The 17,060-nt window shown below is 35.2% G+C and overlaps 1 protein-coding gene across 4 annotated transcripts in view; it reads left to right on the forward strand.

The window, feature by feature from the left end:
• PDS5B (PDS5 cohesin associated factor B) overlaps nt 1-17,060 on the forward strand; it is a 99,862-nt gene that overhangs the window by 38,721 nt on the left and 44,081 nt on the right. For all 4 annotated transcript variants that reach the window (XM_054271779.1, XM_054271783.1, XM_054271782.1 and 1 more), the window contains exons 9-14: nt 7,354-7,469; nt 9,190-9,284; nt 11,570-11,715; nt 12,623-12,774; nt 14,453-14,566; nt 16,034-16,115. In XM_054271779.1, coding sequence (XP_054127754.1) covers nt 7,354-7,469; nt 9,190-9,284; nt 11,570-11,715; nt 12,623-12,774; nt 14,453-14,566; nt 16,034-16,115 — 705 coding nt within the window. The remainder of the gene's footprint in view (nt 1-7,353; nt 7,470-9,189; nt 9,285-11,569; nt 11,716-12,622; nt 12,775-14,452; nt 14,567-16,033; nt 16,116-17,060) is intronic.

A 17,060-nucleotide genomic window follows, 5' to 3' on the forward strand; every position in this document is an offset into this window, starting at 1 on the left:
CTGGGTTTACTTGTTATTTATTGTTAAAGGCATCGTATTTTGAATATATATACTAATAATTTTGTCCAAATTGTAGTTCTGTGACAGATGAAAGAAGACAGCTGGAATGCATCAGTATGTCTTGTAGCAATTGCTGCAATGTCTTATGATTTTTCAGGCTTGTTTCATATGACTGGAGAATAGCTGGTGCTAGCTCTCTATTTTAATGGGTATTTTTCTTTTTGACTTCCTTTTCAAAGTGTCTCCATCACTTGGACAAATGTGATATAACACATGAGTTGATTCTCCCTTAATTCTGCACTACTTTTATTCTATGTGTCATTCCACAGGGTTTCTGTGGGGGCTGTGATTAGATTAGAATTACTGTGTTTGTATGTGATCTGTTACTAAGCTTGAGGGGCTGATGTGCAATGGGCCTCTTGTAAGTTTGAATGTTTTTATTACAGAGGACAGATTTTAGGTTTCTAGCACTTTTAGCCTCTTCTTATGGTAATATATATTATCTCAGTGCCTTGTTCATGCCAATTACTTTTCCCTAATGTTGCTAGGCAGGCATGCTACACTTGCTGGATGGGGGGGTTTTTAAATGCCTTTGTCATTCTGTTCACCTTTCTGAGGAGGTAGGGTTCCATTTACTGCTTGCTGACTGTGTCTTCAAAGTAGACCTTTTTTCAGCCTTTAATTCCTGTTCCAACAAATGGCAAACAATTATCAGTCTCACTCCAATAAAAATAGTACTTCTGCAGCTGAAGGTGTTATTCAGGATATTTGATCTTACCTGCTGCCATAATAGTGTATAATTGCAGTACCTTTTCCATCTGTAAGTCCACTAAAATCTGCAGATTCTTCAATTGTCATCCTACTCCTTCATTGACTCATGTTTCATGATTTTCAATACTGATGTAATTTTTGAGTCTTATTTTATTGGATTCAGTCTAGTAGCCAATGTCAACTTTTTATTTGTTTGTTTTGTTTTGTTTTACCCAGGCCGGAAAAAAATCTTGTCTCTTTCTTCAGCTAGCTGATTTCAGACCTAAGCATTTCCATGTTTTCTTTGTACTTCTTAATTTACAACACATTTTTTTCATGTTTGCATTTCTGTTCTTTGTTTAGTGTACTCTTTCCAGATGATGTACATGTATTTTGTTGCTTTCTGTCTCCTTCATCCTTAGCGCAGTTTTCTCACTGTGGTCTGAACCCTTAAAGGGTAAGTGGTTTGCGTTTGATGTCTACAAGATCAAGTTTAACAATGTTTCCAGGAGATATGTAGGTTCTGATAGCTACATTCTTACCACTCTTATTCCTTGTTGGCTTCTTGAACTTAGTATAGTTTGTAGCTATTCCAAAAGCACTGTAATAATTTGTTACTCCATGTGTGTGTTTTGATACTTCAGGTTACAAGAAAAAATAATATATGCCTGTTGTTTCCCATTGGCTGTCAAATGACCCATCTTTTAAAGAAGAAAAAAAGCACCTCTCTTTGGAATAGGATGCCCCTGGTTTAAAGTTTGAAATGCTGGAACCAGTTTCCCAGAGAATTTGTGGGTGCTTCAACTCTGGAAGCGTTTAGGGCTGTGCTGGGTGGCGCTTTGAGCAACCTGGTCTAGTGGAAGGTGTTCCTGCCCACAACAGGGTGGTTGAAGGATGTCCATAAAAGTCCCTTCAACCCAAATCATTTTATGGTTTTAAATGAGTTGAGGGGTCTTTAAGATCTTTCTGTGATGAGAAGAGTATTTTGAAGATAAGTGTTCTGAAATATGGTCAGCCTGTATTTTTTCTGAGATCAGCACAAGTTCATTCTACATACAAACCCACCAGTGATGATTAAATACTTTCCACTCCAGCAATAGCTTTAGCTTTATTCTGAACAGCAACAACTAGTGTCAACATTTTTTAAAATTCAGTTCCAGGTTAATAGCTCATTAGTGTGTTGAGAATAAAGTGTGATTTCAATAAAACTCAGAGTGATTATGGTTGAAGACAGCCAGTTTTTTATTGCTTCAAATGAAAAGAAACTAGACAGCAGTAACCCTGTTACGCTTGATGAAGCCTTGGTTTAGGTGACTGGTAAAGGAAAAACGTGCATGACAGTCCATACTGAAAATTGGGAGAGGGGAGTTGTTTTTTTCAGTAGAGGTCAATTAAAATTAACCATACAATAGCCAAGAGCTTCAGTGAGTCCTGCATATCATTCAGAGCTGGACTCAGTGGTTTTGTCTTTTCTGGATTTGGCACATAGTACTGTGTCGCTGTATGCCCAGTTAAGGAGCCTTGTCCTCCTGAGCTTGCTTACCATGGACTACTAGGTACTTAAATTTAGGTTTGTACAGTATATTTAGGTGAAATATGTAGTTTCACTGGAACATACAGTTTTTGTTCTATGAAATTGTCTGATATGGCTCTTGAATATAGAGTTGTGGTTACAGAAGGCAAATATTCCAGTAGTGCTTAAGAGGTAGTGGGACAGTTAGTGTTTTCCAAGATCTCATATTGCTGCTTTGCTCCTTAGGAGATTTGTATTATTCCTTAGCAGATGATCATAGAATCATAGAATACCAGGTTGAAAAGGACCTCAAGGATCATCTGGATAAAATTTTCTTGGCAAAAGCACAGTCTAGACAAAATGGCCCAGCACTCTGTCTAGCTGGATCTTAAAATGTCCTGTATCAGGGAATCTACCATTTCCCTGAGGAGATTATTCCAATGGCTGATTGATCTCATGGTGAAAAACTTTCCTCTTGTGTCCAGTGTTGAAGGAAAGCTGTGGTTGTCTGAACAACTGCGTTGTGGAGATGTGCCAGAATGATCTCATCTTGCATGCACTGAACACACGGAAGGGGACGTAGTATCTTTACGAAGACAAATTGAATAATTTTCTCTATATTTTTGAAAATATTAATTTCCTTTTAGTTGGCTTCAAAAGCAGTAAGTGAAAACAAATTTTGGCCACATGAAGTACACTCATGGCAGACTTACCTGAAAAAGATATCAAGTATTCTGGCTCACTTGCAAGCTGAAGTGCAAGCTTGGTTTCAGGTGTAAAATTGGCTAATTCTGCATGAATTTGAATGGATTCCTCCTGATATCAGCAATGTTACCTCTAGTTGCATATTCTGTACATGGAACAGACTTTCTGTGTAATATCTTATTTCTTTGCTTCTAAACATTTAGCCTTGACAAAAGGAGGCTCAGGGGAGATCGTCTCACTCACTCTACAACAACCTGAAAGGAGGTTGTAGCAAAGTGGGAGAGTTGGTCTCTTCTCCCAGGTAATAAGTGACAGAACCAGAGAAAATGGCCTTGAGTTGCACCATGGGAAGCTTAGATTTGGTATTAGGAAAAATTTCTTCACTTAAAGACGTGTCAAGAATTGAAATAGACTTCTTAGGGAAGTGGTGGAATTACTATCTCTGGAAGTTTTGAGAAGGGAAGTGCCTGTAATAGTTCGTTCATAAACATGGTGGTGCTTGATTAACTGTTGAGCTCAAGGATCTTAAAGATTTTAGTTTTCCAACCTTTATAACTCTATGATCCTGTGGTTCTGTGGCATGCTTTGCAAATGAAGTGATGATGGTTTCCCCCTAACCATCAGCTGAGCTTCACTGAGCCATCTCCTCTGCCTTCTGGTTGATTTGTGGCTTGATGGGACTTTGAGGATGTAAACAAAAATCTTTTGAGTTTGTAACTCATTACCTGACAGGATCCAAATCTCTTGCTCTTCGTCTCCATTAATTTTTTTGCACTCTTTCTATCAGGAAGCCTTCTGATTTATCTTCATGGGTTTAGGGTTGTAGGCTGTCTCTTTGAGTGGGGGTAAAATCCAGGGACCTTCTCATCAGAGACCAAATCAATTTTTCACCATGTGTAGAGGGGTTAAAAACTCTTAATATGAAACTTGTGTGAAAGTTTAGATATCTCTAATACTGTTGAACCTACTCAGTATTTGGGATGTAAACGATGTGGCCACCTAGTGTTCAAGCACCTTGCCATTTTGGTACAGCAGTGAAGGCACAGGAAAAGGCTTTCTCCCTGTGCCCTTCCTCCTCCCCCCAGGTAGGCTGAGTAGAGTAGAAGGTTGAAAGCGGACATGTGCTCAGCAATAAAAGGCCAGGGGAAGGAGGAGGAAAGGATTAATTTGTGTTCATGCTGTTTGTCTTCCCAAGTGATCCCTATGTGATACCCTGCTTTCCAGGAACTGCCAGGACATCTCCCTGCCAGTGGCAGGTAGTGAATGAATTCCTCTTTTTGCTCTGTTTGTACACATATTGAACTCTTCTTCTGAACTCATACTGAACTCTTGTTCTCTTGATGTATGGGCCTTTTAACCTTCCTTCTTTTCCCTTCCTCTCTCTGTTGGAGAGAAGGGACTTGAGTGAGTGTTTGGCTTTTGGTTGGGGTCAACCTGCCCTAGCTCTATAGATTTATGTAAAGAAAAAGCTCCTGTGTTCTCAGGTGGCAGAACTTTGTTGTTAAGCTCTGTGAAACTGTGTGAAATCATGGTTGCATCTTACTAGTAGTTTGGTTTTTGCCTGATTATGGAAAGGAGTCTGGGGAATTAACAGGAGAATGAGCACTATATTAATTTAATTTAACCTCTTCCATGAGGGTCAGTCATTTGTGCGTGATCTTGGCATTTTAAGGTGATGTGTATAGAGATCTAGTACTGAAACAGAAGCACTATGGGTTTGGGAAAGCTTAAAGTGTATTATTGTATGGGTCAGCTTGTAGAAGAAACTAAAGGAAAGGAAATTTTTTCAAACTTCATACTTGAATTTTAGGAATTTCTGTTACAGAAAGCAAATAACATTTAAATGTTCAGAGAATGGAAAGCTCATGAATAGACTGTTTTGGAAATAATTGTCATGGGGTTTAGGCTTTTATCTTACTGTTTTACTAAACCAATATGATGTAATGAATAAAATCAATAAAAGGATGACTTCTTATTTTACAGCTGCCTTTCTTCCTGGGTATGGCAATTAAAATTTTCAGAAGTTTCAGGTTACGTGTCCACTTCTTATTCCCAAATCTCTCCAGGCCCTGAGTGCTGCCTAGTCTTCTGGACTCAGTAGTGGTAACAATCTGACTGGCTTCAGCTTCTCTTGCTGACAGACTCAAATGTCTAGGCCAAAGAGCAGCTGCCTGTGTGCTGGGACCATGTATGGGGAACTGAAAATATTCATGTTTGGTGTCAATTTGTATTGACAAGTCATGATGGAATACTATTAGAGTGCTGGATTTACTTAAGAGGTGAAGGGTCTGACTCTTCAAGTACTGAGTGTCTCACAGAATGGAGAAAGATTAAGATTTTTTTCAGAGTTTGATGCCTTTTTTATCACCCTCAGAAAAAGAGCAGAGATTAAAGCAGAATAAAGGAGAGAAACTGTAGCAGCAATGTATTCATCCAATAGGAAGTACAGGTTTATTTTTGTTACCCCTTGGAGTGTATATAACCATGTTTCAGGGAAGCCAACATCAGGGTAAAAAATTTAAAAGGGACCAAATAATTATTTACCAAGGTCCATAATCACAGGTATTTGTTGTTTCTACGACAGGACTAGAAACACAAGTGGGTTGTCTTATAATTGGATTAGTGGCTGATACAGCAAAAGCTTCTTCTGCAACTAATTAATTAAGGATATTTTACGGTTTTGTTGCTTTGTAGGTTTGTTTTATTCTGTTTGGTTGTCATTTTTTTTCTCTATATTTCTGACTGTATAATTAAGTAGGTGAATGTTTAGTGTGTTCCCAGCTCTTCCACCTGGCTCCTTCTTCCACATTCTGGAGTGTATTGCTCTGAATCTGTGTTAGTTCCCTAAAAAAATTCAGAGATGCTTAGTATTTTAACATTTTGTTTAAGCAAGAGAGGATAGGATGTAAGTCATGAAGGCTGGACTAATGCAGCCCAAAAAAGACATTAGAAGTCCTTAACTATGCCCCACGGAACAAGAATTTGTAGTATAATGGGCTGAAACTCATTAAGAAAAAACTGTTATTTATTGCAGATTAAGAGGAGGTGGTTGTAGAATGCTTTCAGTAACATCAATGTGAATGTTAATTGGAAAAAAATTAGTCAAATAGTCAAATGCAAAAAACCATATTAATGGATTTGCTATTAGTGCTTTGAATACTTAATACTAAAGTGTATTCCAAAGAATTAGTCTTGTGTAATGTAGTAATATATCACTGTTAGTGCATCCTTCACTTCTCTTGCTCTGTTACTTTAAGGATTTTACAAATGCTTTTACTGTTCTTAGGGTTCTGAATTAAAGACATGATGGCAAATGTTTCAGCCCTTTTATGGTATTGAGTCAGGAGAAATGATTTGTCTCTTAAAACTGTGGTGTCGTATAAAAGAATTCCAACAGCTATATTGTGCTCTTATGTCTTGTTCATGTTCAGAAGGGGATGTTGAACTAATAGGAGTTCAGAGATGCCCCAGTATTTTACACAGTTCTTAACTTTTACCAGAAAAAAAAAGAGGGAATAATAATGGATTAGTAATATCACCTAAGCAATAATCTGGCCTAATTAATAGAAATTAATTTTAGCTGCCCATTTTCAAGGAATTGTTGCAGCCAATTGAGTTTTCTCCCTTTTCTTTAATAAGCAAAGGAAAAAGATACGATGAACAATAAGTACACACTAATTGCACAAATGTTAACATACATTTCTGAAGTATGCATTAAGGTCCATATTCTGTGTGTTGAATTAAAGAATGTGATGCAAAACAATGATAAAACAAGGCATTCTCTGGTATTTTTCCACTATTACTGTTGGTGCTCATTTTCAATATAAAAGGAAGACTATCTGTTGTACTTCAGCAGTTTTGAATATAGGCTCAAATAAAGGTCACATCCTGTGGATCTCAGATCTTGGGTACTTAATCTGATGTTCTCTAGCAATTTGTATTGTGGAAACTGCTATTTTTGACTAATATTTTAAATTAAGCAATTAAGCACTGTTTTAAAGAACTGTATGCCAGACAAGCATAGATTGACCTCTCTAAGTTTTGTGTTGTGTCTGAACTTATACATGCACATATCAGATTTCCTAACAATCAGTAAACAGTAAATAAGTGTTAAAAAGATGTATTTTTCACCAGGCTTCATTCACAGCGTTTTTTGTCTTAACATTGTTCTTCATTTTCACAGTCTTTATTATTTTGTCTTCTCAAAAAAATAATGAAGGGTCTTTGCCTTGATAGACTTTTGTATATAAGAGAAGTCTATTAAGCTGTATTGTGATATTTCTAGAAATATGGAAGTGCGTTGGTGTAAAAACTGTACAAAACAGAACTCTATTTTTTGGATTAGTTTTTCTTTTAATTTTAAGAAAAATCTGTTCATTTTCCAGAGCAATGACAATGAAGAACGTCTGCAGGTTGTAAAACTTCTAGCAAAAATGTTTGGGGCAAAGGATTCCGAGTTGGCATCTCAAAACAAACCACTTTGGCAGTGCTACCTGGGGAGGTATATTCTGGTTTAGTTTCCTGTCCTGGGAGGAAGTATATTCAATGAAGTCAAATGCATTTGATTTGGTTTTTTTTTTTAAAGTGACGCAGCTAAGCCTGAATTCCCTCCTGCTGCTTTATCTGAGATCTGGCAGATAATGCTGAAGCAATTTTACACATATCTTCCACATGTCATTCCACAGAGTGAATGTTTACAAATCATCTCCTTAAATGCTCATTTTTTTTAACTAGCTTTGTTGCCATTGTCAAGAAAAATGAATACTTTAATTTCTTCACAAGTGAAACTGTTCAATGATGGATTAATTTTAAAACAGCATCAAAGGATGTTTTTAGTATTAGATGATATTAAAACTGCTCTTGAGGCTTTTATGTACAGTCTTTGCGTATGAGTTTAATTTTTTTTAATGGTAGGAGTACCTTAAAAAAGTATGTAGTATTTATGATGCTGCAAACATACTTAGTTTCCTGTTTTTTGAAATATTCTGCCAGTTTGAGATAGAAAATACAGCTGGAGCTTATAATTATGAGAAACTAAGCTACTATAAAGAAAATATTTTTGATTTGAGTAAAAGAGTTATTGCAAATGCCATAGTTTATAATGTAGCATTCAATCATCAAAAGCAGAGTCCTCAAAGAAATGCTACTTTTAAGAATAGAAGAAACTTAATTGAAGCAAGGTATTTTGCATGAAAATATTTAACTATTTAAAACATGAAATGTCATCAAAATTACCACATCTGATTGGGCCCAAAGGAAAATGCTTCATTATGTTACACTGTGATTATGTGCAGTTTGTTCACAATAACTGTTTTCTGCTAGTTATGGATCACATATATACATTTACCACTTCTAAAGATTTTCACCAAGTTATAATAAAGATTTTCACAAAGTTGTAACAGCTGTGTTATTGAAGGAAGCATTCATAAAAATCTCTTGATTTTTGAAAACATAACTAGCTTTTACTAAAACCATTTACTAAAACCAATTTTAAGGTATTCCTTAAAATCTATTTAAGATATCTATTTTGATAAATATTTCAATAGCAACAGTGTTCTAAAATTACATTTTTAAGTTGTTTCATGCCAAGGATTTTGAGGATAGCTTGAAAATGCATTTAATTTTGGAAGTTATCTTCTAATTGCATCTAACTAATTGCATCAACAGTTTTATTATAAAATTACTTGTATAATAATTAAAAATGTGAAAATACTAGTTTCCAAGCATCAAATTGAGTTCAGTCTTCCAAAAGGAAATCCAATTAAATGATCCATCTCAGAAGAAATTTGTAGCAGACTAAATACACATTTGTTTGTTGCCTGTCATGCAGTACAAGGAGGGGATGAATGTCACAGTCTTATAAAATTTTGAGTTTCTGATACATTTCTTGTGGTTAATTAGGTGTAGCATTACAGAAAAAGAATTAAAATATATCATATTTTATCATATTTTTTTTCCTGCCTGGGAGTTTTCAATGTGTACCAGGAGAAGATAATTCTTTTCATGTTCAGAACATGAATCAACAAATGAATATGAGAATTTTTTTTAAAGCTAAAGACAGTGTACTTAATACTGTGAAGTCAGGGATGCTGTATGCATGTAACCATGCATGGGAAGCATAAAAAACATTTTCAGAAGTATTTGATGTGGTGTAAAAATGCACAGATTGCTTTGGTAGAAGTGGAATTGTAGTTATAATGCATTGTCTTGTTTCTAACCAGGTTTAATGATATCCACGTACCTATTCGCCTTGAGTGTGTCAAATTTGCAAGTCATTGCCTTATGAACCACCCCGATCTGGCAAAGGACTTAACAGGTATCAGTTTCATTATAACATTAAAATACCATTTTTAAGACTACTGGAAGAGTCAAAAAGGCCAGCTGTAATCTCAAGTAATGCTGTCAGATTTTGTGCAGAACCTGATTGATTGTGGAATTCTAAGTCAAGTCCCTGCCTTCAGTGTTGCTTCTCAGGCTGAGGGGATTGTACACAAAAAAAGCCTCCTCTAGGGAGATCTCTCTCCCTCTCATACAGTAGCACTCCCATTGCATTCCCAACTGCTGCTGAAGTAAAGCACCATGGGATCAGGTAAAGACAGCCTGCCTAACCTAATGGGCCTGGTGTTTATTAATTAGGGTGCTTAGGGGAGACTTAAGTTCCACAAAGCTGAAATGTTTAAGTCCTCTACAGCCACTGTCTAAAACATAACAGTCCTTATAACTGACCACAACTTCACAGTTCCATCTCCTTCAGATCAAACACAGCCTGAAATTCAGGAGCTCTGTAGGAAGAAGGCAACTGGCATCAATGGAAGCCTTTAGTATTTGCTGCTTCCCATGTCTTGATAAAAAACCACATGTAATTAATGAGAATTGGTTGATTTGCTTTGTAGACTGTATCTTCCCCGATCATCAAACTCCTACATGTAGTTTTTTTGAGTCAATATCTTTGCCTAGTTGGCCTAAGGAGAGAGTTAAAAGGACTTTAAAGTGCATGGGATTGCTCTCCTGCTTGCTGGGTATTTGTCAAATTGGACACAGGTAGAGACAGGTTGGAGTCACCCTGTAGTTACAGTGTTATCCAGAGATTAGCTCAGTTAATTGGAGCATGGAACACCATGGTCATAGATTTGATCCCCATATGGGCCATAAGGGTTGGACTTGATGACCCTTGTGGGTCCCTTCCCAACTCAGAATATATTGTGATTCTGAATTAAGCCAGCGTAAAAAACCCAAAAGGTTCTGTGTCTTTCCTTAATAGAATGGTGAAAATATTTTCATTTTTAATTATCAGAATTGTATTTTCAATTTCTTGTATTTTTACATTGCAGAAAGACTTTGTGCCCCCTCTAATGGTTTCCTCTGGGAAATATAATTTTGCTTGCCCCTCCTCTCTCTCCCCACAGTGCTTATCAAAGCAAAATAGTTTAAAAATTTCTGTGGCTCACTGGTATTGGAGACGAGAATTGTTCTGTGTAATGGCAGTGGTTTTCATTTGTTTCAGTTTATGTTCCTGTGAAGCAATAGGATTTTTTAAAAAGGTTTATTTGAATTTGAAATTTCATAGTCTTCATAACTGCAAAGCATTATTTTGAAGTATGCTATTTTGACACTTGGGCTTATTACTGGTAATGTTAATGCCCAGTGTTTCAGATGAGACTTGAAAACTTTCACTGGTCATTGAATAGTCATGACAGAATAGTAACCTCTGGTTCTTCCATTCAAAATAAAGTTTGAATTTGCAAAGTTTCTTAAAGTTCTCAGTGTTGCACTGATGTATGCAGTGAACTGCAATCTTAACTTCTGTTAGGGTGTTCCTATCCTTTTGTGCTTCTAAAATAGCCTAAAATACAGCTAAAAAGATAAATGAACTTTGCCATTTTATTTGTCAGCTTTTTAAATTGACAGTAGGTAGCTAACAAATTTGACATGTAAAAGCAGTTAGGCGTCGATAATGTGAAATTATTGGTGTTATTGAATGAGTAGCAGTGTACCAGAATAATCTAGAAAAATTGTTTAAGATGGATAAACTAGGATGTGTCTAAATAAACATTACAGTTTGAAGTGTTTCTTGATTTGTCCCAGCTTACGATGCTTACATAGCTTATACTGTTGAGTGTTCCTGGAGCAGGTGAACTAGATTCCTTGTGGATAATACAGAAGTTGTGAGCAGGTGTGCAACTAATGTGCTCTAGGAGCCAAAAGGCATGGAGTCTGCAAGAAGAGAGTAGCTTCTAGCCTGGTGTAAGACTTTAAAATGTATGTGGTGTGGTTAGCAAGTCAAGCACTGTCTGTTCTACTCTACAGCTCCAGTCCTGCTTGGTTATGATAGTTTCTAATGTATACATAGTGTAACTTCTATAAGAAATAATAAAAAAAAAATTGCAGCCACATAATTCTTATTTCAATAATGCCAGTAATATACATCTTTAATATTCTAAGCAAATATGAAGTTTTACTGACATTCCAGTTGGTCTTAGAAAAAATTATTGGTTTCTTACTGCTGATGCTTCAAACAGAATAAAATAATTGTTCTGTTTCTGTCTAGTGGGGAAAGTAGCTGAAGTTGTATACTTACATTTACTCATGTTTTCCCCCCAGAATATCTGAAAGTAAGGTCACATGATCCTGAGGAGGCCATACGGCATGATGTGATAGTATCCATAGTTACTGCTGCTAAAAAAGATCTTCTGCTTGTCAATGATCACCTGCTCAATTTCGTCAGAGAAAGGACACTGGACAAGAGGGTAAGACATAATTAGTATTGGTAATAGCTGTTTTATACTTCTAAACTGTAATATTCACCTTCTTTAAAATCAGCACTTCTAAAAAATGCTATACTGATTTTAAATTACAAATGAAAACCAATATAATGCAAAAAACCTTGATGAAATCTATTTAGTGAGGTACCTTCTTCCCATTACTAGAATGCTACATTTTTCATTGTGCTGTATTTTATTTAAGATATGATTTAAATAATTAAATTGGCTGCAACCTAACAATGTTGTTCCAGTTGTCTAGTCCCAGTAAAACTTTTGAATGAAAGAAAACCTTTGTAAAACATTCTAGCATTTTTCTTAAAAATTTTTTCAAGCAGGTTTCAGAATGTATTGCATGTATTGCAAATTACCTGCTTTTAATTAGATCATTGAAAGACTGCAAATCAGGGTAGTAGCTTTCAAATTTGAATAGTCTTGAATTTTAGTTTAGATTTATTGCATTATTTGGTAAAATTTATGAGGTTTGCTACTTAATTTAAAGCACAGTAAACACATTTGATGATGGTGAACTTTAAAAATTATCGCCTAATTTTTTTTTCATTTGGTGACATGCTTTTTCTTGTTTCAGCCATAACAGAACTGCAGATAGTAAGTATGGAGTGTGAGAAAGGGTGTTGGCTTGAATCAGTAATAATTCTAAATTCAAGAGGCATACTTCTATGGTAGTTACTGGTGTTGACAGGTTTAGTGTAATAGATGTGATGCAACATGCATCCTAATGAGAAACTGTTTCACTAAGAACTCAGTTCAACTTTTTTTGTGAATTAAATTATGTTATTTTGGTGTAGATTAGGAAATATGTAACAGAAAATTCTACAGCTTTTCAGTTTTGAGTTTTGAACTGCTAAACTGGCTGCTATTTCTTTTTGTCAAGTGGAGAGTGAGGAAGGAAGCTATGATGGGACTTGCACAGATATACAAGAAATATTCATTGCAATCAGAAGCAGGAAAAGAAGCTGCAAAGCAGATATCATGGATCAAAGATAAACTTCTGCATATATATTATCAAAACAGTATTGATGACCGGTAAGTTAATTGTAAAAGCTGGGCAATTTAGTGTCAAAGTGTTCTAACTTGTTATGAAGATCTGTTTTTCCTTTGTGTTCCAGTGCTGATGAGAAGGAGGAATCTTGATAATCCTGTTTGTTTTGATTTTGATTTTATAGCTGCAACCTGTGTTGTTTTCTTCTACTTTATTATTTCTTATTTTAAGGCCAAAAGTGGTTCTAAAGGGTGTGAGAGGTCGGAATATTTCTCAAGTCTTAGGTGTACTTTGCCACTGCTTCAGTAGAGGGGATCTTTGTTTAAATATCAGTAATGTTTTAATTTTTATGTTAAAATTTAGGAGGTAAACCTGCTTGAATAATGTTGGTTTAGATTTGCATGTTGTTGCTGTATGTTTCAAAGATAGCATATGTAGTGACAGTGGGCAAGCTATATCACACTGCAGAAATTTAGGTTTCTGTAGCAGAGAAGCTGTGAATTTTTTGGTTTTGTGATGAAAGCAGCGCCTCTGTCATACCAGCTGTAGCCTTGTATACAGTTGTTGGTATTGAACAGGAGATGGTTGCACATGGGTAACATTTTTGGGAACAGCTCTGCCTTCACTAATCAAGGTCATCTTGTTGGCTTTGGAAATGAGCCTTCACAGTGTGTTTGGATACTAATGGCGTTGCAAACCCATACAAGTCTTTTCAAAAATGCAAAACCTCAAAAAGTTACCTTCAAAACAAGTAGTTATTTCATAGTGCTGTGGAAATGGACTGTCTGGATCCTTAAATCCAGTCTTACCTGTGGATATGTTTCTTAAACTTTTTGAACTAGCTGGATTTGGATTTTGATCACCTGCTCCAAATGTGTATAAGGAGTATTGTTTTCTTTTCCAGCATAAATATACATGATTGTTTCTAATGGTTTGCTCCATTCTATTAATACTGATCTCAGTATTGGACCTCAGTCTTGGACTTCTTGGTATTTAGGAGTAGCATGTGGCCTTGGTTTCTCTTTTTCTATTTTCTTCTCAGTCTTTTCTTGGTAACTGTCAGGCCCAAACCTCTCTCTCCTCCTTTTTCCAAATAAGGAGCTTCATGTTACACAGAAGGTTTTAATAATTCCCTTGGGAATCTACCTGCATTTATAATGCAGGAGCAAAAGTCATGGGATAAACTCAGCCTGTGGGGAAGGGGCCAGATAAGGGTGGAAGGAAGTCAATTGGTATCTGAATTCTCCTTCTGGGCTTCATGATTTTGAGTGATATAATCAACATGATATTTCTTTTTTTTAATCATTATTATTACTGGTAGCAGTGTTATTTTAGGGCAATTAATTTGGGTCAGTTCATGAATTTATTCCAATACTGACTTGTAATGAAATTAAATGATAACATCTTATTGGGTTAGTAATTAGTATCTTTCTTGAATTGTTTGCTTTCTTCAAGATTAATACATCTGACTTTGATAATTTTAGGAGATCTGTTAAATCTCCTAATGCCAGCATTAACACTGTGTTTTCTATAATGAAAAATTTCTGTTTAATTTACGCTGAATTATGTCAAATAACTCGAGCTTTAGGTTTTTGAATATCTCCATAATTTTTTTGCTATAACTGATGTTTAGATAGGGCTGAGAATTTTTGAATTGATGTTTCAACAATTCCAGGCTGTGTTCTTCTTGCACAGCTTAAATGTCTTAATCCTGTCTTTCAGGTTACTTGTTGAACGCATTTTTGCTCAGTACATGGTCCCTCATAACTTGGAAACAAACGAACGGATGAAGTGTTTGTATTACCTTTATGCAACACTGGATTCAAATGCTGTGAAGTATGTGCTGCTTTTTACTGCTTGCAAAATAGTTTTTAATAAAATGGCATTGTAAAGTAGCTCTGAATTGTTATCAGTAGCCTAAGTCATTGGACAGAAATAGTTTATAAACTATTAGAAAACAGAATGTAGAAATAGCATCTATTTTCAAGTGAGATTTTGAAAAACCTTACAGGATGTTTTCTAACAAGATACAGTACATTTCAACCATAAGCAGCTAAAAACATAGTGTTAAAGATCTGGAAAGAAGCTTGAGGGCTTGCCAGTCCTTTCATGTCTGCAAAGAGATAACACAGATATGGTAGATCAGCCCTAAATCTTACCTGACAACTTCTTAATTGATAAGCTCCTTGTTGCAGCAGCCAAGTTGTCTTGAGAACTTAATTGTTTGTCTTTCCTCCTTTGTTATTATTGTGTTATGTCCTTCTCCAGCCTAAAATGGGTACATGCACCTGAATTTGACTAATAGTAGTTATGCTGCTGTAATGTTCACAGTTGGATTGATTTTAGATAGTTTTACTTTGTTTTTCATGTAGTAGTACTCAGTCACTTGAAAATCAAATAGAGGGTCTTTTTTTCCTGTGAAAGAGACTAGAAAAGGCTTTGTATATGAATGAATGCCTTAAAAGATCCCAAAGCCTTCTAATACTACAAAAACTGATGTTTGAATCCCCTTAACTTCTTGTATTGCCTGTTCAAAGATACGGCAATTATAACAAACTAAAATTATTAATAGTATACTAAAAATAAAAACTTACTGTTCTAGTAATTTTTAGTGTAGGCTAAATAAAAATGCATAATAGATTCTTTAAAGTTACTTGTTATTTCAGGCAACAAGTAACTTCTGAATTCTACAGTTCTTGTACTCATTTTAAAGACATAATTTGTTCAGTTATTTATATAGAAATGATTCTTTTACTTGTGGATTCCATAAGTTTTGTAAATGTGGCTGTGACTTCTATTTATATGGCTTACTATTCCTGGAAAGTGTGTTAATTTTCTATTCTGCTGAGTATCTTTCATGTATCTCTTATAAACTTAATCATGTCCACTTTTCACAATTTATTCATCTAGTAGCTGCTTCCTGTCTGCAAGAAAAACATTGTTTTGGTGATAGAAATCTTAAGCATCTGCTTTAACCTACTTCTTGGTATGTTTTTAAAAGAGTGATTTCAGGCTTGTACAAATGAGTTCTTAATAGACAAGTGATTAGTTACTTCCTCCTTCTTTAAAAGGCAGTGTACTTAAGCATCTGAAATGAAACTTTGTTTCAGTCTAATATGACCAAGTTATTTTCCATGGTATCCTACTAGGAAATATTTAGCCTTTGATCACTCAGTGAAAGTTGAGGTGATAAGTACATTTCTGAGTCTAAAATTGAAAAGACTGCAAAGACTCATTTTGGACAGTTGTGTTACTCCTTGAACAGATAATTTTGACAATTCTTTTAATTTTTTCTATTTTTAGAGCATTGAATGAAATGTGGAAATGTCAAAATCTGCTACGACATCAAGTAAAGGATTTAGTTGATCTAATAAAACAACCCAAAGTGAGTTCAACTTATCTTTATTCCCCAGTGAATATGCAGTTTTAGTTAATGTACTGTTTTTTACCCTTTTTTGCTATCTCAAGCTTATTTATAATAGCAGATAGAAAATACTGTGAAAGTCAACTGATACTCCATTAGACTACGTTTGCTGAAGGAAATGTGTATACAAAGTGTTTGTAAAATTGAAGAGGAAAAGGGTATTATAGAAATTTCTAAAATGTTTTGCCTTAGTGTTTGAGTTCCATCTTGCCAGAACTATTCTGGCTCTTGAAACAGGGTGAAACCAGCATATTATTTTTGACTGCCAAATCAAGTAATTAAGAATAAGTTCCTATATAAACCCTCTTAAATTGTTATCTTACATGTGATTAGTAACTTTGAAGAAATTGGAATATTTTTGTCCCAACAGGTTATTCATTCCTCTTCTCTCTCAGAAATTTCTTAAATATTGTACTGGAGATACCAGACTACAATTTAATGTTCTTGTTTACAGATTTTGCTTGGAAGGGAAAAATGAGAATTTATTGAACATTTAGGATAGTCTCATAAAGTGAATTTCAGTTTGTTTTAGTTACATCTATGTTCTTACTCATGTTTGGGTAGGGGAATTATAAAACTAAATTCTTGATATGCTTTGAAATATAATTAAAACTTGACTTTAATGCTAGAAGTTTGATCTGATGCTTTTTTAACAGAAATAATATAGAGTAGAAAATGTTGCCATGCTCAAATTTTTATGTGCCTCTGTGTGTGATTTTTATTTTCAGTGTATGTCTATATTTGTACTGAGATAAATTTAATGATTATCCATTTGCTGGAATTGCCTGAACCAGGAAGAGTGGGTAGCGGTGTGGTTGGCATATCTAAAGTATCTGATTAGACATGCTAGTGTCCTGCTAATAAAAAGATACTGCAGTGAAATTAATAATTTTGACTTAGTGTGTT

Source organism: Melozone crissalis, unplaced genomic scaffold (genome assembly GCF_028551555.1).
Source record: "Melozone crissalis strain CALT ecotype California unplaced genomic scaffold, PUWL_Pcris_2 ptg000013l_1, whole genome shotgun sequence".
Taxonomy (NCBI): domain Eukaryota; kingdom Metazoa; phylum Chordata; class Aves; order Passeriformes; family Passerellidae; genus Melozone; species Melozone crissalis.